The 25,734-nt window shown below is 43.0% G+C and overlaps 2 protein-coding genes across 3 annotated transcripts in view; both read left to right on the top strand.

The window, feature by feature from the left end:
* Positions 1-25,734, top strand: part of LOC121009249 (properdin-like) — a 61,155-nt gene that overhangs the window by 14,321 nt on the left and 21,100 nt on the right. The window lies entirely within an intron of this gene.
* On the top strand, positions 2,869-24,031 carry LOC121009247 (properdin-like). Its single transcript, XM_040442234.1, has 10 exons — positions 2,869-2,994; positions 3,949-4,099; positions 4,572-4,726; positions 5,649-5,819; positions 6,022-6,219; positions 9,235-9,408; positions 9,509-9,700; positions 9,835-9,943; positions 22,821-22,960; positions 23,349-24,031. Exons 1-9 carry the CDS (start codon positions 2,940-2,942, stop codon positions 22,957-22,959), a joined length of 1,344 nt encoding a protein of 447 aa, XP_040298168.1. The 5' UTR covers positions 2,869-2,939; the 3' UTR covers position 22,960; positions 23,349-24,031.

Genomic DNA, 25,734 nt, shown 5'->3' with positions numbered 1-25,734 from the left:
TATATCCCAGCCCAAAACCCAGCCTGGAACCGTGGGGAACAGCCACCCACCCTGCTCTTTGACTGCTCCCAATAAGAACCGGCCCGGATCGGCTTTACAGCCATACTAACAGCTGAAGTGTCAGACTGCAAAACTGACACTTCAGGGAAAAATCCGGTTCTTACCTCACCGAGGCCAGGAACCTCGGTGACACGTATCTTCCGTCAATGACGGCCCCTTGTTCCTTCTTACATACCCTCCCCCCTTTGTTCAACCCTGAGGGGGTGAACACTTGCCAGACAGTGGACCCGGGACAGGGCATCCGCGTTTCCCTGTAACCGGCCTGCCCTGTGTTCCACGGAAAACTTAAAGTTTTGCAAAGATAAGAACCATCTGGTGACCCGAGCATTCCTCTCTTTGGCCTGGCTCATCCACTTGAGAGGGGAGTGGTCGGTCACCGGAGTACCCCTCAGCTACAGGTCTCAGCAGAGGCTAAATAGCCCAAATGGCCACACCCACACAGACACACACTGGGAAGGGAATTAACCCTTCCAACACCAACGAGGGAAGTGAAACCACTTAAAGGGGAAGTGCACACATATCAAATTCTCGTGCACAACAAACTGGGAAAGTGCACACATAAAAATCACACTGCACCTGTTACCGCCGGCAACGGCATGCGTGGCAATGGGAATGAGCCAGCAGGCCGAGACACTGCCACCACATGCACACAACACCACACGTTGCCGCGGACAACCGCAAGTGAAGGGAAAGTGTCTGAGTGCACACCATACAGAGCAGAGGCACACCTACATAGCCGGGTGTAACCGCATGCACTTGACAGCAAGCTGCCTAGCAACAGCTCAGGCTGCTATACTGCCAAGTACCAATCATGTTGCCAGCGGCAACCACACGCGAGGCAACATACAAGCAGCCCTCACCATGTGGTTGACAAGAAAACCAAACCGCAGGCAACTGCCTGCGGGTCCAGGAGTCACGACCATGACCATGGTCGTGACACTACCATCTCCAAGGCATTACCCGGAGACACCTGGCCGATCCAGTGCTGGAGAGGGTGCGGCAAAGCCCTCCAGAACACATCCGCCAGCAGAGCAGTGGGAGTCAAAACGTCAGGCTGCAGCCATTTTTGCAACCGGTGTAATAGTTCATAGTACCGTGGCCTGGCAGGGTTACATTCCCGCTGGGCCCGGACCAACACATTCACCCCCAGTCTCGCCAGGATCTCACCTTTTACGGTCAGGTAGTCGGCCGCTTGATCATAAAAAAACTTGCTGGGGTCCAGACGAGATAAAAAAAACTTGCTGGGGTCCAGACGCCAGGAACGGAGCGACGACCTCAACTCACTGGTCTCGGGGTCATTTTGCCCTCACGGACACCTTTTCAAACACCGCCAGATAGGTCTCGACGAGGGATCACCGCACGGACAGCTTTCCGGGCATTGTGGACGTTGTGGGACGCTCCTACAGCTTGCAATGCCATCACATGTTGCAATAGTAGCTGGTTAGTTTCCTGCTGCTGCAAGTTAGCCTCCACGAGGGCCTTCACGTCCGCCTCCCTTTTGTCAGGGGACACGGGTCACAACCTTGCCGGCTTGATATAAGACATGCACTAGTGCCAGGGAAAACAAAAACTTTTCGGCCTTCAGGCCTGCCTCACTGCCTCTGCCCGCATCCGACACCAAATGTGGGGATTCGCTCTGGTAGGCAGGGTAAGCGGGCAAGAACATGTTCTATTTTTTTGTGGTGCGGAGGCACGGAGAGAAAGCCCACGGCAGCGCTCCATAGTTCTTCCGTGGGGTTCCGTGCCTCCGTTCCGCACCTTCTGGATTGCGGACCCATTCATGTGAATTGGTACACATCGGTGATTTGGTGAGCACACGGTCGGTGCCCACATATTGCAGACAAGCAACGGCCGTCTGCACGAGCCCTTAGGCTGAGTTCACACTTCAGTTATTTCCATCAGTTATTGTGAGCCAAAACCAGGTGCGGAACAGGAGGAAATCCTTCCATTACACCTGATCTCTGTGGAGGCGTCACTACTGGTTTGGGCACACAATAACTGATGGAAATAACTGACCAAACAACTGAAGTGTGAACTGGGCCTGACCCGCTTCCTGACACTGGCTCTCGGCTCCGGTGCTCTCCGACCTCTGCTCAGGTCCCTGGATGTCATCATCCATTTTGATGCTGCCAGCAACCAATCGTGGGCCGTGGCGGTGACTTCTCCGCTTGCGTCGTGAATAAATGTGACTGTTGATACAGTACGTCAGAATTTGGGGCCCCGCTTTTAATTTCGATCAGGGCCACATTTTGTCTAAAACCGGTCCTGCTGCTAGTCATATCTGGGCACTGCTGGTCATCTCTGGGCATTGATGGTTGGGCACTGCTGGTCATATCTGGGCATTTATGGTTGGGCACTACTGGCATGATATCTGGACAGGGAAATCCTATCTGGGCACCTCTGTTCATACCTGGGCACTCTTGGTGTGATATCTGAGCATTGCCCATTATATCTGGGCACTGTTGCTGCCATATCATATTGCAGTTCATATCTGGGTAAAGTATCTGAGTCCTGGTACTTATACTGGTGCACAAGAGCTGTTGATACACTACTGGGCATCGCTAGCACTTACTGGGCATCGCTAGTACTTACTGGGCATTGCTGGGCATGTTGGCTCTCAGCTCCCTTCCCTCCAGTTGACCAGGTTTTGTCCAGTAATGGCCGTGCCTGTCTTTCACAACACACTTCCCTGTTTACTGTATTACAACACAGATAATCCTTCCTATTTCTTTCACCACAGAAGGTCTTGCAGAGAAGAAGGGAGGGCAGGGGGCGGGCTGTGCCAAAACCTCTTTATAAGCTGGGGCCACTCATTGTGACCACACACAGAGGAGAAGTGCTAAGGAGTCACCGTACCTAGGAGACCATCTGAAGCCATCATGTCCTTCCTGCTGCTGCTGCTGCTCTACATCTCCATCATACCGACTGCCGCAGGTCAGTGCCACCAGTGATGGCCCATGTCCCTTGACCAGAGGGGCATCTTGGGGCCACCACATTGTTATGGGGCATTTGCATGTGGTATCTATGACTGACACATTGTTACCTGGGCATCAATGTCTGACATATTGTTATGGGGGCATCTGTGTTTGCCACACTTACGGGGGAACCTGTTCCTGACATATTGTTATTGGGCATCTTTGGTTGGCCCAGTTATAAGGGCATAGATAGCACATTGTTATGAGGCATTTGCATCTGCCACTTATAGAGGCATCTGTGGTTGGCATATTGTTATAAAGCCACTGTTGCTGTTCTTCCTGTAGGCATGTGCTGGAACATGGGGCTTTGGTGGTAGATACCTATAGGTATTCTGTAGCTGGCACATTGCTTTGGGGGCATCTATGGTTGGCACATTGCTATAGGAGCATCTGTGGTTGGTAAATTGTTATGGGGCATCTATGGTTGGCACATTGTTTTGGGAAATCTATAGCTGGCAAATTGTTATGGCGGCATCTATGGTTGGCACATTGTTATGGGGTGCCTATGGTTGGTACACTGTTATGGGTCATCTAAGATTGACACATTGTTATGGGCAATCTACGGTTGGCACATTGTTATGGGACATCTAAGATTGGCACATTGTTATGGGTAATCTACGGTTGGCACATTGTTATGGGACATCTAAGATTGGCACATTGTTATGGGTAATCTATGGTTGGCACATTGTTATGGAGCATCTATTGTAGACAAATTATTATGGGGCATCTATGGCTGGCACATTATAGATCATGTATGGTTGGCACATCATTATGGGGCATCAGTGGCTGTCACAGATGGGGCACTTTGTACTGGGGCTTCTCTGGCCAGTTTTCTCCTATAAATGTTGCAGGGTAGGCACCACCACTTGTTCCTTCTTATGCTCGGCCTCCATCTCCACTTTGTGTTCCTCAGATGTGGACAATGTCCATTGCTTTGCGGAAGTGAATGAGCAGACCGGGGAATGTGAGGACTATCTTGGGGAGGGCGTGTCAGATGTGGACTGCTGCCTGAACATTAAATATGCCTTCAAGCTTGATCAACAGTCTCCATGTCAGGCCTGCCGGTAAGAAACATCACTTTTCTACATTCTTCTGGTTTCCCTTGGAAACAGACAACATATTAGCTCCGCCCCATAGTTAGACATGAGACGTAAGAGCTCGGCTCCCACAATGCACTGTTCTCTGGTGACAGGAAACCTAAAATTCTGGATTTAGCGTGGGAGGGCAGTAGGAGATGATGTTGAGGATGTGTTTTGGACCTTGGGGTGATATTGGACAGTAAAACCCAAAGGATCCTTGCTGACCCCAGAGTCTCACACAATAGTAGGGCCCACCTATGGTGTAGCTATATTCGGTAGGTAGAAAGCAGTAGCGCCTGGGCCCTGGAGCCTGAAGGTTCCTAAATACTCCTCTGTCAGATTTTGAGGACCTGACAATTCATCTGGTGGGCAACCAGTAGAGTCAACCCTGTCCAATAACAATGTTTCTGAGGGACCACAGTATGGATTCTAAGGTGTTTTTGTCTTTTCTCTCCAGCCTGCCTGAGTGGTCTCAATGGAGCGCTTGGTCCGGATGTACAGTCTCGTGTTTGGAAGGCGTTCAGGAGAGACGGCGGATCTGCATAGGACAAGGCGACTGTGAAGGAGATGAGGTAGAAGTTCAGTCCTGTAGCCTTCAAGACTGCTGTCCTCGTAAGTACAAACGCACAGGGTGCTGGGATCTAGACTTTTCAAGTTTCATTTATAACCGATCAAGCAAAATTCCCAGGAAGCAAAACCAAAAATGTTTGGGGCGTCCACCACCCGTCCTAGGATTCGGCAGCTGACCTTCACTGGCAGTAGGTCGGGGGCTTCGAGCTTGTGCTCAATATTTGAGTTGTGATTTGTGCAAACAGCAGATCAATACAATCTACACAGAGCCAAGAGTCGAGGCCGAAGCCTGAGTACACAGAGCAGATCACCACCCCCTGCCGGGTACTGCTGCTCTGGACCTGCAGGGCGACCATCAGGGGCCTCCTCAGCAGGGCTTTACATATGAGGGCACTGTAAAGCAGTAGTATGTGGGTACTATATAGAAGTTGTATGTTGGCACTATACGGCTGTATTATGTGAGTACTGTATGGCAGTAGTATGTGGGTACTATATGGAAGTAATATGTTGGCACTGTAGGGCAGTTTGTGAGGACTATATTCAAATATTATGCTGGCACTGTATGGCAGAAGTATATGGATATTATATGGAAGTATTATATGGGGACTGTATGGCCGTAGCATATGGAAGTATTATGTTGGCACTCTATGGTAGTACTATGTTGGCACTGTCTGCCAGTAGAGTGTGGGTACTATATGGCGATATTATGTGAGCACTGTATAGCAGTAGTATGTGAACACTATATTGAAGTATTATATGGCAACACATAACAACAGAACCGTTTTTCATCAGATTACCATTTGGCGGTCAGTTTTTAGTGGCTGACCATCGGCTGACATGAGTCAGATCTGAAAATGTCCCCATTTCCTTCTGTCTGCCCCAGCTTTATGTCACATCCTCACCTGAGTCTAGCATAGTGATGTGACCGCTCTGATATCTCTCACCCTTTGTTGTTTCTCTGCAGAGGCCGGAGGATGGTCTGATTGGTCCCCATGGTCTGACTGCTCCGTCACATGCCAAGTCGGACAAAGGCAACGGACCAGACAATGCAACAACCCTCCACCGCTATGTGGGGGCGGCTGCGTCGGCAAGAGCATCGAGACAGTAGTCTGTGACACCCAACAAGTCTGTCCAAGTAAGAGAAGCGACAGTTGTCACACTAATGTTATGTCATAGGAGACAATGAATTAAAGGGGTTCTCCGGCCTTAGTATCTTGTGGGTTTCTAGGTGCTGGGAACCTACTGATGCCCTGATCGAGGAGGACACTCAGGGACACGAAACAGGAGAACCCCTTTAAGGCCCCCAGAGATTTAATTGTGGCTTCCCCTGTTCCCAGCTCACGGCTCCTGGAGTAACTGGGGCCCCTGGAGGCAATGTTCCGCCAGCTGCACAGTAGAAGGTTCTCAAAATTTCCCAGTTCAGTCCCGTTATCGAGATTGTGATAACCCTGCACCCTCTACGATCCCACCCGGCAGACCATGTGAGGGGAGTAACCAAGACACCAGAGACTGCCGAGACCTGCCCTTCTGTGAAGGTAAGCTCCTGGAAACTGTCAGCAAGCTGCTGTTGATGGATCTAACAATCTTTGAGGGCTTAAAAGTGCCCACTAGATATAGGCCCTGGGTCTGAAGTTATAGGCACATTCATGTTAATCATGTTCTCACCTGATGTAGCAGAGACGATGAAGCAAAGTCCACTGAAACCCCCCGAAGTAGTAGTACTGCACTGGAGACAAATATACAGTTGTTTTCAAAATTATTCAACCCCCACTGAAATTGAGTGTTTTGGCCAGTTTGACATTGATTTTGATCATTTCAGTCATCTTGTAAGTCAGACAAATATAACATAACATTTATAATGAAATACCCACAAATGTCTTTTCTGTGCTCACATCATTATCAGTTTTATTCAACCCCCAAGTGACATTCAATCTTAGTACTTAGTACAACATCCTTTTCCAGTTATAACAGCTTTTAAACGTGAAGCATAGCTTGACACAAGTGTCTTGCAGCGATCTACGGGTATCTTCGCCCATTCTTCATGGGCAAAAGCCTCCAGTTCAGTCACATTCTTAGGCTTGCGCGCTGCAACTGCTTTCTTTAAGTCCCACCAGAGGTTCTCAATCGGATTTAAGTCTGGTGACTGCGATGGCCACTTCAGAATGTTCCAGCCTTTAATCTGCAGCCATGCTCTAGTGGACTTGGAGGTATGCTTGGGATCATTGTCCTGTTGGAAGGTCCAACGTCTCCCAAGCCTCAGGTTTGTGACGGACTGCATCACATTTTCGTCCAATATCTCCTGGTACTGAAGAGAATCCATGGCACCTTGCACACGCTGAAGCTTCCCTGTACCTGTAGAAGCAAAACAGCCCCAAAGCATGATTGACCCCCCCCGCCATGCTCAGGGCCGGTGCAAGGATTTTTGCCAACACAAGCGAAGCTACATTTTGGCGCCCCCCCCCCGCAGCTCACCTGGCCCTGGTCCCGTCTGCATTAGCTGGCTTCTCCTCTGTGTGCTCCTGGTATCTTCTCTCTGCTTCAGACAATCGCTGGTTTGAGGACCGTATTTTTCGCCTAGGTTTTAGAGGAGGATAATAAGAAAAAAAAATTCCATTACACCTCAGGTCAGACCAGCAATCAGACCCCCAATGTTAATCAGACCTCAGCTCACAGCCCCAATGTTAATCAGACCTCAGTTCAGACCCCCATGTCAGACATCAGCCTCATCCATCATGCACCCATGTAAGCCATCAAGCCCCCATGTCAGCCATCAGCCCCCCCATGTCACATTTCTCCCCCTCCATGTCAGCCATCAGCCCCCCCATGTCACATTTCTCCCCCTCCATGACACATTTTTCCGCCCTCCCTCAGAGTGCGCCCTAAGGCAGCCGCTTGGTCTGCCTTATGGTAGCACCGGCCCTGGCCATGCTTCACAGTAGGCAAGGTGTTCTTTTCTTCATAGGCCTTGTTCTTCCTCCTCCAAACATAGCGTTGATCCATGGGCCCAAACAGTTCTCATTTTGTTTCATCAGTCCACAGAACACTTTTGTGGTTTGTCCACATGACTTTTGGCATACTGCAGTCGCCTCTTCTTATTCTTTGGAGACAGCAAGGGGGTGCACCGCCTGGGAGTTCTGGCATGGAGGCCTTCATTACGCAGTGTGCGCCTTATTGTCTGAGCTGAAACTTCAGCACCCACATCTGACAGATCTTTTCTCAGTTCCTCAGCAGTCACACGGGGACTTTTCTCCACTTTGTCCTTCAGGTAGCGCACAGCAGTCGAAGTCAGCATCTTCTTTCTGCCACGACCAGGTAGCGTTTCAACAGTGCCCTTTGCCTTGAATTTGCGAATGATGCTTCCTATGGTGTCTCTTGGTATGTTTAACATCTTTGCAACCTTCTTATAGCCATTGCTCTTCCTGTGAAGAGAAATCACCTCTTCTCTTGTCTTCCTGGACCATTCTCTTGACTTCACCATGTTTGTAAACACACCAGTAAATGTCTAGAAGGAGCCGAGTATCACAGCCCTTTTAAATCTGCCCGATTGGTGCTTATTATGCTTGATTGCTGCTCCTTGACATCCACAGGTGTTTTCAATACCTGATCGAAAACACTTGAATGAACCTCTGTTCTTAAGAGTGGTAGTCTTTAAGGGGTTGAATAATTGTGTCAATGAAGAAATCACAGAAAAAACATTGAATACTGTATTACAAAAACAATTGATGTCATTTTAGTTGCATTTGGTTCTTTAAAAAGTCCTTGTAAGATTTCATTCTGAACACAATTACAAATGTACACTAAACTCCCTAAAACCCTTTACAGCATTAGGGGTTGAATAATTTGGAACACAAATATAGCAGCATGATGTAGCAGAGTTGTAGCAGTATATCGGAAACCAGTACAGCAGGGTGATGTAGCAGAGTTATAGTAACATTTTGGAGACCAGTATAGCAGAGTCATGTAGCGGGGTAGTAGCAGCGTACTAGAGACTAGTATAGCAGAGTCACGTAGCAGAGCTTTGGTAGCATACTAGACACTGGTAAAGCAAAGTGATATAGCAGAGTCCTAGAGACTGGTATAGCAGAGTGATGTAGCAGAGTTGTAGAAGACCGATATTGCAGAGTCATATAGCAAGATTGTAGCAACATACTGAAGATCACTGTAGCAAAGTTGTGACAGCACCCTGGAGGTTAGTATAGCAGAGTGACCTCGCAGAGTTGTATCAGAATAGTTGATGATGTAGCAGAGTTGAACTAAATACTGAATGTGACAAAAAAGCAGCTAGTGGGAAAGGATGCTCCAGACCGACCAAAATCATCAGATGGGGCCATATAACCTGGAGGGATGACGTCCCAGCATGTGAGAAAAGCAGCACAGCGAGCAATAGGAGGGGAAAGAAGAAAAAAAAAAGTACTGATCTCCCTGCTTGTTGACTGTTTCCATGTCAAAACAGCTTAAAAAAAGAATAATAATGATGACTATATAGTCATCATTCACCTTAAAGGGTGACAAATGCAGGATCTGTGTTGATTTATGTCCTTTCCCTGCAGTGAATGGAGTGTGGGGGGCATGGCAGGACGACTCCGAATGTTCTGTTACCTGCGGGGTTGGGCGGATAAGACAGAAGAGGTTCTGCAATAACCCTGCCCCCAAACATGGAGGAAGAGATTGTGCGGGGCCTCCAGTCAAACAATCTATCTGCAATACAAAGAAGCCGTGTCCCAGTAAGTGCCAGGTTTCCATTCACTGACAGCCAGCAGAGCCACAAAATCTTAAAAAAAAACAACTCTATTGTAAGTGCAACGATCTTTTTGTCTCCTGCAGTCGATGGGACATGGTCGGCGTGGGGAGAGTGGATTGAATGTGCCCGATTGCAGCAGGATGATATTAGGTGCCAGAAAAAAGTTGGGAATCAGAATAGACTTCGCGAATGTCGAGGCCAAAGTCATGGAGGGCGGTGGTGTGACGGGCCGTACCGGGAGAGCCGGGCCTGCTACAACGCAGAGGGGTGCGACTGTGAGTGCCGTGCCCGAGGTCCTGCCCAAACCTCCCAGCAGCACAGTCCATGAAGAGGACCTCTTCTAGGCTTCTACTACATGACATGACACCACTTCTAATTTCTATCACATTTTGTATTTTTTTTTATGCAGATGACGGTTCCTGGTCAGAATGGAGTCCATGGGGGCTGTGCTCAGCTGCATGTGGGGCGGCGGAAAAAGAGAGGAGCAAAGTGTGTGAACCGCAATACCCCGACTATCCGTAAGTACTGCACCACAAGACCATTCATATCGATAGGGGGTAGTATTATAGTAGTTATATTCTTGTACATAGGAGCAGTATTATAGTAGTTATATTCTTGTACATAGGAGCAGTATTATAGTAGTTATATTCTTGTACATAGGAGCAGTATTATAGTAGTTATATTCTTGTACATAGGAGCAGTATTATAGTAGTTATATTCTTGTATATAGGAGGTAGTATTATAGTAGTTATATTTTTGTACATAGGAGCAGTATTATAGTAGTTATATTCTTGTACATAGGAGGCAGTATTATAGTAGTTATATTCTTGTACATAGGAGCAGTATTATAGTAGTTATATTCTTGTACATAGGAGCAGTATTATAGTAGTTATATTCTTGTACATAGGAGGCAGTATTATAGTAGTTATATTCTTGTACATAGGAGCAGTATTATAGTAGTTATATTCTTGTATATAGGAGGTAGTATTATAGTAGTTATATTCTTGTACATAGGAGCAGTATTATAGTAGTTATATTCTTGTATATAGGAGGCGGTATTATAGTAGTTATATTCTGTACATAGGAGGCAGTATTATAGTAGTTATATTCTTGTACATAGGAGCAGTATTATAGTAGTTATATTCTTGTACATAGCAGGCAGTATTATAGTAGTTATATTCTTGTACATAGGAGCAGTATTATAGTAGTTATATTCTTGTACATAGGAGCAGTATTATAGTAGTTATATTCTTGTATATAGGAGGCAGTATTATAGTAGTTATATTCTTGTACATAGGAGGCAGTATTATAGTAGTTATATTCTTGTACATAGGGGCAGTATTATAGTAGTTATATTCTTGTACATAGGAGGCAGTATTATAGTAGTTATATTCTTGTACATAGGAGCAGTATTATAGTAATTATATTCTTGTACATAGGAGCAGTATTATAGTAGTTATATTCTTGTACATAGGAGCAGTATTATAGTAGTTATATTCTTGTACATAGGAGCAGTATTATAGTAGTTATATTCTTGTACATAGGAGCAGTATTATAGTAGTTATATTCTTGTACATAGGAGCAGTATTATAGTAGTTATATTCTTGTACATAGGAGCAGTATTATAGTAGTTATCTTCTTGTACATAGGAGGTAGTATTATAGTAGTTATATTCTTGTACATAGGAGGCAGTATTATAGTAGTTATATTCTTGTGCATAAGAGGTAGTATTATAGTAGTTATATTCTTGCATATAGGAGGCAGTATTATAGTAGTTATATTCTTGTACATGGGAGCAGTATTATAGTAGTTATATTCTTGTACATAGGAGCAGTATTATAGTAGTTATATTCTTGTACATAGGAGGCAGTATTATAGTAGTTATATTCTTGTGCATAAGAGGTAGTATTATAGTAGTTATATTCTTGCATATAGGAGGCAGTATTATAGTAGTTATATTCTTGTACATAGGAGCAGTATTATAGTAGTTATATTCTTGTACATAGGAGCAGTATTATAGTAGTTATATTCTTGTACATAGGAGGCAGTATTATAGTAGTTATATTCTTGTACAGAGGAGGTAGTATTATAGTAGTTATATTCTTGTACATAGGAGCAGTATTATAGTAGTTATATTCCTGTACATAGGAGCAGTATTATAGTTATATTCTTGTACATAGGAGCAGTATTATAGTAGTTATATTCTTGTACATAGGAGCAGTATTATAGTAGTTATATTCTTGTACGTAGGAAGCAGTATTATAGTAGTTATATTCTTGTACATAGGAGGCAGTATTATAGTAGTTATATTCTTGTACATAGGAGCAGTATTATAGCAGTTATATTCTTGTACATAGGAGCAGTATTATAGTAGTTATATTCTTGTACATAGGAGCAGTATTATAGTAGTTATATCCTTGTACATAGGAGCAGTATTATAGTAGTTATATTCTTGTACATAGGAGCAGTATTATAGTAGTTATATTCTTGTACATAGGAGGCAGTATTAAAGTAGTTATATTCTTGTACATAGGAGGCAGTATTATAGTAGTTATATTCTTGTACATAGGAGCAGTATTATAGTAGTTATATTCTTGTACATAGGAGCAGTATTATAGTAGTTATATTCTTGTACATAGATGGCAGTATTATAGTAGTTATATTTTTGTACATAGGAGGCAGTATTATAGTAGTTATATTCTTGTACATAGGAGCAGTATTATAGTAGTTATATTCTTGTACATAGGAGGTAGTATTATAGTAGTTATATTCTTGTACATAGAGGCAGTATTATAGTAGTTATATTCTTGTACATAGGAGCAGTATTATAGTAGTTATATTCTTGCACATAGATTGCAGTATTATAGTAGTTATATTCTTGTACATAGGAGGCAGTATTATAGTAGTTATATTCTTTTACATAGGAGGCAGTATGGTAGTAGTTATATTCTTGTTCATAGGAGCAGTATTATAGTAGTTATATTCTTGTACATAGGAGCAGTATTATAGTAGTTATATTCTTGTACATAGATGGCAGTATTATAGTAGTTATATTCTTGTACATAGGAGGCAGTATTATAGTAGTTATATTCTTTTACATAGGAGGCAGTATGGTAGTAGTTATATTCTTGTTCATAGGAGCAGTATTATAGTAGTTATATTCTTTTACATAGGAGGCAGTATTATAGTAGTTATATTCTTATTCATAAGAGCAGTATTATAGTAGTTATATTCTTGTACATAGGAGCGGTATTATGGTAGTTATATTCTTGTACATAGGAGGCAGTATTATAGCAATTATATTCTTTTACATAGGAGGCAGTGTTATAGTAGTTATATTCCTGTACATAGGAGCAGTATTATAGTAGTTATATTCTTGTACATAGGAGGCAGTATTATAGTAGTTATATTCTTGTACATAGGAGCAGTATTATAGTAGTTATATTCTTGTACATAGGAGGCAGTATTATAGTAGTTATATTCTTGTACATAGGAGCAGAATTATAGTAGTTATATTCTTGTACATAGGAGCAGTATTATAGTAGTTATATTCTTATACATCGGAGGCAGTATTATAGTAGTTATATCCTTGTACATAGGAGCAGTATTATAGTAGTTATATTCTTGTACATAGGAGGCAGTATTATAGTAGTTATATTCTTGTACATAGGAGCAGTATTATAGTAGTTATATTCTTGTACATAGGAGGCAGTATTATAGTAGTTATATTCTTGTACATAGGAGCAGTATTATAGTAGTTATATTCTTGTACATAGGAGCAGTATTATAGTAGTTATATTCTTGTACATAGCAGGCAGTATTATAGTAGTTATATTCTTGTACATAGGAGGCAGTATTATAGTAGTTATATTCTTGTACATAGGAGCAGTATTATAGTAGTTATATTCTTGTACATAGGAGCAGTATTATAGTAGTTATATTCTTGTACATAGGAGCAGTATTATAGTAGTTATATTCTTGTACATAGGAGGCAGTATTATAGTAGTTATATTCTTGTACATAGGAGCAGTATTATAGTAGTTATATTCTTGTACATAGGAGCAGTATTATAGTAGTTATATTCTTGTACATAGCAGGCAGTATTATAGTAGTTATATTCTTGTACATAGGAGGCAGTATTATAGTAGTTATATTCTTGTACATAGGAGCAGTATTATAGTAGTTATATTCTTGTACATAGGAGCAGTATTATAGTAGTTATATTCTTGTACATAGGAGCAGTATTATAGTAGTTATATTCTTGTACATAGGAGGCAGTGTTATAGTAGTTATATTCCTGTACATAGGAGCAGTATTATAGTAGTTATATTCTTGTACATAGGAGGCAGTATTATAGTAGTTATATTCTTGTACATAGGAGCAGTATTATAGTAGTTATATTCTTGTACATAGGAGGCAGTATTATAGTAGTTATATTCTTGTACATAGGAGCAGAATTATAGTAGTTATATTCTTGTACATAGGAGCAGTATTATAGTAGTTATATTCTTATACATAGGAGGCAGTATTATAGTAGTTATATCCTTGTACATAGGAGCAGTATTATAGTAGTTATATTCTTGTACATAGGAGGCAGTATTATAGTAGTTATATTCTTGTACATAGGAGCAGTATTATAGTAGTTATATTCTTGTACATAGGAGGCAGTATTATAGTAGTTATATTCTTGTACATAGGAGCAGTATTATAGTAGTTATATTCTTGTACATAGGAGCAGTATTATAGTAGTTATATTCTTGTACATAGCAGGCAGTATTATAGTAGTTATATTCTTGTACATAGGAGGCAGTATTATAGTAGTTATATTCTTGTACATAGGAGCAGTATTATAGTAGTTATATTCTTGTACATAGGAGCAGTATTATAGTAGTTATATTCTTGTACATAGGAGCAGTATTATAGTAGTTATATTCTTGTACATAGGAGGCAGTATTATAGTAGTTATACTCTTGTACATAGGAGGCAGTATTATAGTAGTTATATTCTTGTACATAGGAGGCAGTATTATAGTAGTTATATTCTTGTACATAGGAGCAGTATTATAGTAGTTATATTCTTGTTCATAGGAGCAGTATTATAGTAGTTATATTCCTGTACATAGGAGGCAGTATTATAGTAGTTATATTCCTGTACATAGGAGGCAGTATTATAGTAGTTATATTCTTGTACATAGGAGCAGTATTATAGTAGTTATATTCTTATACATAAGAGCAGTATTATAGTAGTTATATTCTTCTACATAGGAGTGGTATTATGGTAGTTATATTCTTGTACATAGAGGCAGTATTATAGCAGTTATATTCTTTTACATAGGAGGCAGTATTATAGTAGTTATATTCTTGTACATAGGAGCAGTATTATAGTAGTTATATTCTTGTACATAGAGGCAGTATTATAGTAGTTATATTCTTGTACATAGGAGCAGTATTATAGTAGTTATATTCCTGTACATAGGAGGCAGTATTATAGTAGTTATATTCTTGTACATAGGAGCAGTATTATAGTAGTATTTGTGTTCCTAGGAGCAGTATTATAGTAGTTATATTCTTGTACATAGGAGGCAGTATGGTAGTAGTTATATTTTTGTTCTTAGGAGCAGTATTATAGTAGTAATATTCTTGTACATAGGAGCAGTATTATAGTAGTTATATTCTTTTACATAGGAGGCAGCATTATAGTAGTTATATTCTTATACATAAGAGCAGTATTATAGTAGCTATATTCTTGTACATAGGAGGCAGTATTATAGTAGTTATATTCTTATACATAAGAGCAGTATTATAGTAGCTATATTCTTGTACATAGGAGCAGTATTATAGTAGTTATATTCTTGTACATAGGAGGCAGTATTATAGTAGTTATATTCTTGTACATAGGAGCAGTATTATAGTAGTTATATTCTTGTACATAGGAACAGTATTATAGTAGGTATATTCTTGTACATAGGAGCAGTATTATAGTAGTTATATTCTTGTACATAGGAGCAGTATTATAGTAGTTATATTCTTGTACATAGGAGCAGTATTATAGTAGTTATATTCTTGTACATAGGAGCGTATTATAATAGTTATATTCTTGTACATAGAAGCAGTATTATAGTAGTTATATTCTTGTACATAGGAGCAGTATTATAGTAGTTATATTCTTGTACATAGGAGCAGTATTATAGTAGGTATATTCTTGTACATAGGAGCAGTATTATAGTAGTTATATTCTTAATCAAATTTCTTTTTATTGAAGAAAACGCAAATAGTCATGTGACAAATCAATCACTTAAATACCAGGCGCAGCTGGACAAATGCTTATTCACTAAGCGCATCAATTCAAGTGCAGTGGCGACATGACTCAATAACACATTAACATGTGCATAAAAGTAATTAATACGGAAAAGTAAAGACAAGACATGGGAAGAGGGGAGGGGGAAAAGGAGGTAAGGGGGGGGTAATAGATGTCTATCATATGCTTCGTGTGAATCTAGAAGTTGCGATAAAGCTTCCAAGGGGACCATGTTTTGATAAACTTTGCTCTAGAGTGAGTCTCCCAGTGTGCAAGCTCCTCAAACCGGTAAAGCTGATCCACCTTCTCGGTCCACATCAAGAGGGATGGAGGAGAATCATTTCTCCATAACAATGGAATCAATAGGCGAGCTGCTGTTATAAACATAGTCGGGAGATTTGACCTTGAGGGGGTCAGCGTGTCATTAGGACACCATAACATTAGGAGTTTTGCGTCTATTCTAACCTGGTTTTTACAGATCTTATTTATAATAGTTTCGATCTCTATCCAGAAAGGCCGGATCTTTTCACAGCTCCACCATATATGAGAGAGAGAGCCAACATCTCCCCCGCACCTCCAGCAACGGTCGGGGATATCAGAATTGATCTTATGTAGATATTCTGGTGTTTTATACCATCTTGTGAGCAATTTGTAGGAGTTAGCTTGTATCTTAATGCAACGGTTGAATCCGTGCGAGTGTGTGAGGATAAAAGCTTTCTCAGGTTCTGACAAAGTTATGGATAACTCCTTCTCCCAAGCTGAGAGAAACCACAGATCTGGAGGGGCGGAGGAGAGCAGCTCCTTGTATAATGTGGAGAGAGGCTTCCGCGGGCGTTGGCCTACTGAAATCTTCCCCTCCATCCATGAGGGATCATTTGTGGGTCGTGGGACCTTTTCAATAAGCTTTAGGTCCTTTTTAAAGGCCATAACTGCCAAAAAGGAAGCCTTTTGGACCTTTGGAAGAGCGAAAACATCACTCCAATTTAAAGCACCAGACTCAGATATAATATCTTGTAACCTTAAGCTAGATAGTAGGGCCCAAATTCCTGATGGTGCAGTGGTGGCGGGATGAATATGGGCCTGAAGCAGGTGCAGGGGGATATTCATACTAGGGAACTTAAGAACTGACGCCTGATATAGTTTGGACCACTCTAACAGTAAGCCCTTCCACAAAGGCGAGGCATAAATGTTATTAGCAGTACTTTTCCGCAAACCCCATAAGACCAGTTTATCTTTATAGGTGAGCATATCACACTCCAATTGGGAGGCAAGATTGAGAGGGCGCCAGGAGAGGAGGCTTAGAGCTCTGCTTAGCATTGCCGCTTTATAGTAAAGGTATACATCTGGCAGGCCAAAACCTCCCAATCTTTTCTCCCGAGTGAGGGTGGTGTATGCTATTCTGGGGGACTTACCCGACCATACAAATGCTGAGAAGATTCTGCGGACCTCCACAAAGAAGGAATGGGGTAGCCAAATAGGTAGTGTTTGAATGAAGTAAAGTAGTCTAGGGACAATGAAGGCTTTAATATAATTCTTCCTTCCAATCCACGAAATGAACGGGAGTTTTAGGGATTGCAGGTGTGCTCTAATGGATCTAAGTAAAGGGGCTTGATTAAGCTCGTAAAGGTCCTCAGGATTCGCTGATATATGGGTGCCCAAAAATGGGATTGACTTGGGAGCCCACGAGAATGCCGTGGAGCGTTTGATCATTTCTATGGAAGTGGCTGAGCAGGAAATATTTAGGGCCTGTGACTTACCGTAATTGATCTTGAAATTAGAGACCAAACCATATTCCTCAAAAAGAGCTTGGAGCCTGGGAAATGAGGTCGTGGGATTGGACGTGATGACTAAGAGATCGTCTGCGAAGGCAGCTGTCATATGGGTATGAGATCCCAAGGTGATCCCTTGGATGTCCGGATCTTGCCTAATTTTAGCCAGCAGTGTCTCCATGACAATAACAAAGAGGGCCGGTGATAGTGGGCAACCTTGTCTCGTCCCATTGGTAATGGGGAAAGTTGGAGAGAGTGTGCCATTGATCCGAATCCTGGCAGAGGGGAGCGAATAGAGTGAGAAGATGGACTGGATGAACTGGTCCGGAAGGCCAAATTTTGACAGTGCCCGAGACATAAAATGCCAGTTGATCCTGTCAAAGGCCTTCTCTGCATCTGTACTGAGAAGGGCTAGCGGTATAGAATTCCGCCGAGCATGCGTGATTAAGTGTATGACGCGGACCGTGTTTTCACTCCCCTGTCTGCCAGTGACGAATCCCACCTGTTCCCTATTAATAATGTCAGGGAGAACCGACTGGATCCGATGGGCCAAAATCTTAGCCCACCATTTCACATCAGTGTTCAAAAGCGAAATAGGGCGGTAGCTCCCGCAGTTTAGGGGGTCCTTATTTTCTTTGTGAATTACTGTGATATGGGCCGATAGCGATTGTGGGGGGAGGGAACCTCCTTGGAGTAAGTAATTACAAAGGATGTTAAAATGTGGGATCAGGATGTGCTTAAAGGTTTTGTAGTAGGAGATGGTAAAGCCGTCAGGGCCTGGGCTTTTCCCGGAAGGTATGGAGGAGAGGACCTTGCTGATTTCAGAATCCGTGATGGGGGATAGGAGCTGGGCCGACTGTGATGGGGTGATAGTAGGCAGCTGGAGGGAGGAGAGAAACTTCTCAGTCGCTTCCCCTAATTGGGCTGGCGAGAGTTGGTTTGGTGGCTCTAAGTTATATAGGTCCCTATAGAAGGCACAGAAGGAATCTGCTATGTCTGGGGTACTTTTATGTAACGTCCCTTTGGCATCCTTGACAGCTGCGATAAAGGAATCGGCTTTCTGTTTTTTAACTAAGGCGGACATTAGCCTATTCCCTTTATCTCCATGGGCATATGACCGAAATTTGGCCCGTAAAAGTAGTTTGGCTGACGTGACATTCAGCAAATTCTTAAGCTTTGTGCGAGCCTCCGACAGGTCCGAGGCACATCTAAGGGCCTGCGAGTTTTTGTGCGTTATTTCTAGCGCCTGTATCTGGGAGAGGAGGGCCGCCACTGCTTGGTTCCGCTGCTTTTTAATATGAGCCCCTAGAGCTATCAGCTCACCTCTCAGAACCGCCTTGTGGGTCTCCCAAGTGATGGAGGGGGAGGGCGCGTCCGGGCCTAGGGGGTTAAGTGTGAAAAATTCAGTTATGATAGAGGACAATTTAGCGACATGGGAGGGGTCAGAGATAATGGTGTCATTAATACGCCAATTCCATTCCCTCTTTGGGAGGTCCTGCAGAGAAACACTCAGAAATACCGGGGCATGGTCAGACAGGGTGATGTTCCCTATGTGGGATCGGATAGCCCTATTAGCATGGGTTTTAGACAGGAATAGATAGTCAAGTCTATGGTAGGAGGATTTAGCAGCTGAGTAGAAGGTGTAATCCTTACTAGAGGGGTTTGTGGTGCGCCAAATATCTATTACACCAAGCCTATGTAAGGCGAGTTTAAGACGTCGTAGCTTCACATGTGTAATGGCGGACTTCCCATTGGAGGAATCTATGGAAGGCTCCAGGGTGACATTGAAGTCGCCGCCTAGAATCACCATACCTTCCTTAAAGGTGGATAACAAGCCAAGGGTCTGAACGAGCCAAGCAACCTGCCCTCTGTTGGGAGCATATACAGTTGCCAGGGTAACAGGTGTGTCAGCGATAGTGCCCTTAACAAACAGGTAACGACCCTCAGGGTCCGAGGAGACGGCAGAATGCTTGAAGGGGAGCTGCTTGTGGATCGCTATGCTGACACCCCTGCTAGCCGAACTATACGTGCTGTGGAACCATTGGGAAAACCTTTTGGGGGGCAATTTGGGGGTCTTACCCTCTCGGAAGTGGGTTTCCTGGAAGAATGCTATAGACACTTTATCCCTTTGTAAAAGGGCCAGGATTTGGGACCGCTTGCAAGGCTCGTTCATTCCCCGGGCGTTCAGGGAGGATATCACAACGGACGACATTCTGTAAGTGAGAGACAATAATCAGCATCTACATAGACTCTATATGACATCTGACTACAATGGGGAGGGTGAGACACAAGAGGGAAGGAGGGGAGACAAACGGTTAATGAACACAACAATAGTGCAAACAATTCTTGTAACAGAAGCTCCACTGAGCACCTGACTGTGAGGCGACCCTTTCTCATCACGGCTACCAGCCGGGGTCTGTCAGGTGGGGGGTCCCGCAGAGCTAAAGAGGGCCAATGACTGACCATCAAAAGGGGAAGGGTGACCCGTAGGTAAAGCCGGGTTAACCCCTGCAAACTGAGGTGAGAGCAGGGAGTGGGAAATGACCAGACCATGGTAAGAACCATAAAAGCCTGGAAGAAGAGGGATCCATTACTAAACAATAAACAGACAATAAGGCACAGAGTCCCGTATACTTAGAGTGGAACTGGAACAGAAAACGCAGAGAACCTCTTCACGGTCCTATATTCAGGTCGGAGCTTGAGCAGAATTTTCAGCCCTGGTTTTGGGCCCTTTTCTTGTGCGGACGGAGCGCCATTCACCCGCATGGGGTGGCGGTAAGGGTGGGTCTTCTAGATCCGCCGGCATCCACGAGGGTATCTTGATAGGGGTTAACCCCAGCTGGGACCAGCTAGCCTGTAGATCCGTCGGCGAGCGGATAGTGATTTGGCGTCCGTTTTTAAGGACTGCAATGCCAAAAGGGTACAGCCATCTGAATGGGGTGGCAGCAGCTTTAAGGGCGTCCAGGAGTGGGCGAAGAATACGCCTTTTAGCCAGTGTGGATGGGGCCAAATCTTGGAAAAACAGGATTGGCGTACCTTCATGCTGTAGCTGCTCCGCTTCTCTGCTGGCTCTCATCAGTGCGGCTGTATCGACATAGCTGAGGAGGCCGCAAATTACATCGCGAGGAGGATCTGTAGCTTTCGGTTTGGGCCTAAGCGCTCGATGTATGCGCTCGATTATTATCCGATCCGATTTTTCGGCACCCAGAATATTCGCAAATATTTCGCGAGCAACTTTATCAAGCGCCTCACTGGCAATCGATTCCGGGAGGCCGCGAATCCTCAGGTTCCTCCTGCGGCTGCGATTCTCCTGATCCTCAATTCTTAGGAGAGCTTCATTCAGCAGGTCGGTGTGGGATCGGATTACATTGTATGACTTCTCCTCTCTCTGCAGAGCAGCTTCCTGTGCGCTCTCCAGGTCAGACACCCGACACCCCATATTCCTCAGGTCTTCCTTGATTTCAGACAGATCCTTTTTTATAGGGGCTAATGCTGAATTAAGCACTTCAAGAAGTGCAGCTTTAGTGAAGGATCTCCCCTGTCTGCGCGATTTGCAGGTAGAAGCATCAGAGACACTCCCGGCATCTGAATCCTCCTCCATGTCAGATAGCTGAGCCGGAGCCATCTTAGGTGTCTCAGCCGACCGGAGCTTCGGTTGTTTTCTTAGAAATTGGTCCATATCTGGTTGTCTGGACCGAACTGGAGTGGGATCTGCTGGATCCTTGGATCTATCTTTACCCACTTTGCCCATTAGAGCGGTGCTGTAAGCTGATTATAGGGGTTAAAACACCGGCAAGGTTGAGGAGCTCAGAAACTAGCAGCCATCCAGCTACACAGCCAGGCTCCGCCCCATAGTAGTTATATTCTTGTACATAGGAGGCAGTATTATAGTAGTTATATTCCTGTACATAGGAGCGGTATTATGGTAGTTATATTCTTGTACATAGGAGGCAGTATTATAGCAGTTATATTCTTTTACATAGGAGCAGTATTATAGTAGTTATATTCTTGTACATAGGAGCAGTATTATAGTAGTTATATTCTTGTACATAGGAGGCAGTATTATAGTAGTTATATTCTTGTACATAGGAGGCAGTATTATAGTAGTTATATTCTTGTACATAGAGGCAGTATTATAGTAGTTATATTCCTGTACATAGGAGGCAGTATTATAGTAGTTATATTCTTGTTCATAGGAGCAGTATTATAGTAGTTATATTCTTGTACATAGGAGGCAGTATTATAGTAGTTATATTCTTGTACATAGGAGCAGTATTATAGTAGTTATATTCTTGTACATAGGAGGCAGTATTATAGTAGTTATATTCTTGTACATAGGAGGCAGTATTATAGTAGTTATATTCTTGTACATAGGAGCAGTATTATAGTAGTTATATTCCTGTATATTGGAGCAGTATTATAGTAGTTATATTCTTGTACATAGGAGCAGTATTATAGCAGTTATATTCTTGTACATAGGAGCAGTATTATAGTAGTTATATTCTTATACATAGGAGGCAGTATTATAGTAATTATATCCTTGTACATAGGAGCAGTATTATAGTAGTTATATTCTTGTACATAGGAGCAGTATTATAGTAGTTATATTCTTGTACATAGGAGCAGTATTATAGTAGTTATATTCTTGTACATAGGAGCAGTATTATAGTAGTTATATTCTTGTACATAGGAGGCAGTATTATAGTAGTTATATTCTTGTACATAGGAGGCAGTATTATAGTAGTTATATTCTTGTACATATGAGGCAGTATTATAGTAGTTATATTCTTGTACATAGGAGGCAGTATTATAGTAGTTATATTCTTGTACATAGGAGGCAGTATTATAGTAGTTATATTCTTGTACATAGGAGGCAGTATTATAGTAGTTATATTCTTGTACATAGGAGGCATTATTATAGTAATTATATTATTGTACATAGGAGGCAGTATTATAGTAGTTATATTCTTGTACATAGGAGGCAGTATTATAGTAGTTATATTATTGTACATAGGAGCAGTATTATAGTAGTTATATTCTTGTACATAGGAGGCAGTATTATAGTAGTTATATTCTTGTACATAGGAGGCAGTATTATAGTAGTTATATTATTGTACATAGGAGCAGTATTATAGTAGTTATATTCTTGTACATAGGAGGCAGTATTATAGTAGATATATTCTTGTACATAGGAGGCAGTATTATAGTAGGTATTTTGTTCTATGTCGCAGTAAACATTTGCAAAGAAATTCAATCAATAGATTGTTGATGTCTGATATCTATATTCTTTCTGTTACTAATATTTAATGGATTTTTCTTGATGTTTCAGAGATATTGTCCCAGGAGCCACTAGGAGTGTAGAAGTCTTTTTTTCTGGAACTCCAAGACCCAAATGTTCTCCCATCAACAAAGAACGTTTTAAAGTGGTGGAGAAAACAGAGTGCAAAAACCTTCCACTGTGTCCTTAAGGTAAAAATGTAAAGCAAACACCATCATTTACATCTCAGATACCCCACGCCTCCCAAGTCTACTGCGTTAATGTGGATAAGATGAAGAGAAGTATCAGACGCTGTTTGATCACCACTGGTCATTATTACTGAGCAGGTTAGGGTGTTCAGTACATACGCTGGAAAGCTTATATATGTGCATTGTTTTGTGCTACCCTTTAACTGGCTTGACTGTGCAAATGTCAGTCTTCACTGCAGCTTTGGTATTCTATGCATGCACCAGGAAGCAGTGGATCATCTCAGTGCTCCAGGGTGTGCTTTATTAAATAGGATGGCCATGGACAGACCCTTTAAGTTGACACTAATTTTTTCTAATTTACTAATATGGGTTTCTTGCACATTTCTTTCAGGCTCGTAGTGTGGACCTCCCTTGTTTTTTAATCCTATCGTCACGATGAAGGGCTTCGATCCTTAATGAACTAGGAGAACAACGCTTCAATGTACTCATGTGCACTCGTATGGTGCCAGATAACAAAATTGGAGGTGCAAAATTCCCTTAAAGAGCATCTGTCAGCAGGATCACCCTTATTAAGCCAGACTTGCGTCTGGTAGGGTTAATCCTGCTGACTAAAAAGATACCTGTCTTGTGAGAATCGGTTGTGGCGTTCCCGAGAAAAAAATAATTTTATACTTCATGCAACTCAGGGCTTCAGTGCACAGGGGGCGGGCCTAGACCCTCAGCTTTCCAGTGCTGGCCACACCCCTCGGGGCACTGCAGCCCTGAGTTGATGAAAGAAGAAAAAGTATTTTGCCCTGAAACGCCATAACCGATTTTCACAAGAAAGGTATCATTGTAACCAGCAGGAACAACCCTATAAGATGGTCTTAGGGTTGATTTAGATGACAAGTGCTCTTTAAACTCAAAATGGCTGCTGATGTATCCCACATGGGGTTCAGTTAAATCCTAAAGTCCTTTAACTAATGGGGTTGAGGCTTTTATTTATGTGCTCCCCTCCTCCTGGACAATTTTGTTGTTCTCTCACTGATTTTCTATGTTTAACGTCTGACTAAAAGGAAGAATTTTTAACAACTACATGGTACATATTTTATCTATCTATCTCCGGCACGGCATCCAATAGGCTGGCACATAGCCGCAAGGTAAAGCATAGGCCCCCCTGCATGTATTTGGCGTTGGAGCTTCTCGCGCACACACCAAGGCACCACACGCCATCGTCATATTGAGCCGTAAGAGGAAGAACTAGTGGCGCCAGTTACTTCTGATACTGACCAGCAGGTGGCGCTGTGAAAGCCGTAATCATTACTTACCGATCCCCCACCGCTGCTGCTCTCCACACAGGAAATGGCTTGTGCTGCCGCTCGGCCAATCACAAAGGCAGAAGAGGGTCACCAAAGCAGCTAATGATTGGTTGAGCGGGCAGTCTGTATGTCATGTATATAAAGTATGGCAAGGGTGTAACCCTAGGGATGTAGAAGTAGTGGTCACACCGGGCCCTGGTGTCTAAGGGCCCAAAGGTCTCTCCACCACACATGAAAACACCAGTATTGTAAAAGGCACATGGCAGGTGGGGCCCTGCTAATACTCTGGGAGATTCTGAAAATCCGCGCCGCACATACATTTTATTAATTGCCACCCCACCCAGGTATTTAAGACACAGCCCCAACCTAAGGCATTGGAAAGTGTCCACGTGGCCTCCTTCATCACACCCCAAAGTGAATTCAAACCCTCCAAGCTAATAAAGGCCTCCAAACCAGACCTCCCAATGTTATACAGACCCCTAAAGGTAATACAGACCCCCAAACCAGACCCTCTAAAATAATACAGACCCCTGAAGGTAATAAAGGCCTCCAAACCAGACCTCCCAATGTTATACAGACCCCTAAAGGTAATACAGCCCCCCAAACCAGACCTCCTAATGTTATACAGACCCCTAAAGGTATTAAAAGCCTCCAAACTGGACCTTCCAAAATAATACAGGCCCCTAAAGGTAATACAGACCCCAAAACCAGACCCCCCATTGTAATACACACCACTGAAGGTAATACAGACCCCCCAAACTGGACCTCCCAAATAATACAGACCCTGTGAAGGTAATACAGATCCCTGAATAACTGCAAACTCCTAAAACTAAGACAGACCCCCACCCCATATTACCTAAAGTAATAGAGACCCCCTAACATAATACAGACCTGAAGGTAATACAAGCCCCAAACAAGACCCCCTAAAGTAATACAAACCCCCCAGACCAGACTGCATAAACTAATGCAGACCTCTAAAACTAAGCCAGACCCCTAAACCAGATCCCCTAAATTACTTTAGGTAATACCGACCCCATAAACGAACATATTACAGAGTCCTAAAACTAACACAGGCCCCCACACCAGACCCCCAAAAGTAATACAGACCCCAGACCGGACCCCATAACCTAATGCAGACTCCAAAACAGACTCTTTAAACTAACACAGATCCAGGACATGTTCCCTATAAAAACTGCGCACCCAGACCCGATAAAGTAATCCAGACTCCTGAAACTAAAACATACCCCTCTAACCACTAATATAATGCAAACCCAGACCAGACCCCATAAACTCATGCCGTCTCCGAACCAGACCCCTAAAACTGACAAAAACCCAGTGTATGACCCTTCATAAATACAAACACCCAATCAGACCCTTTACATCAGGGCCCTTAAACTATGCAGACTCAGAACGAGACCCCCCAAAGTATTACAGACCGGACCACCCCAAAGGAGACCTTCTAAACTAATTCAGATCCCC

This window comes from Bufo bufo, chromosome 8 (genome assembly GCF_905171765.1).
Source record: "Bufo bufo chromosome 8, aBufBuf1.1, whole genome shotgun sequence".
Taxonomy (NCBI): Eukaryota; Metazoa; Chordata; class Amphibia; order Anura; family Bufonidae; genus Bufo; species Bufo bufo.
The sequence above is the reverse complement of the archived record's forward strand: the minus strand, read 5'-3'. Positions and strand labels throughout refer to the sequence as shown.

Bases quoted from the DNA above. Each gene is read 5' to 3' on its own strand.
- LOC121009247 (XM_040442234.1), top strand. From the start codon at position 2,940: ATGTCCTTCCTGCTGCTGCTGCTGCTCTACATCTCCATCATACCGACT. The intron at 6,220-9,234 runs GTAAGCTCCTGG...CTTTCCCTGCAG, and splicing joins AGACCTGCCCTTCTGTGAAG to TGAATGGAGTGTGGGGGGCA. The intron at 9,944-22,820 runs GTAAGTACTGCA...TTGATGTTTCAG, and splicing joins CCGCAATACCCCGACTATCC to AGATATTGTCCCAGGAGCCA.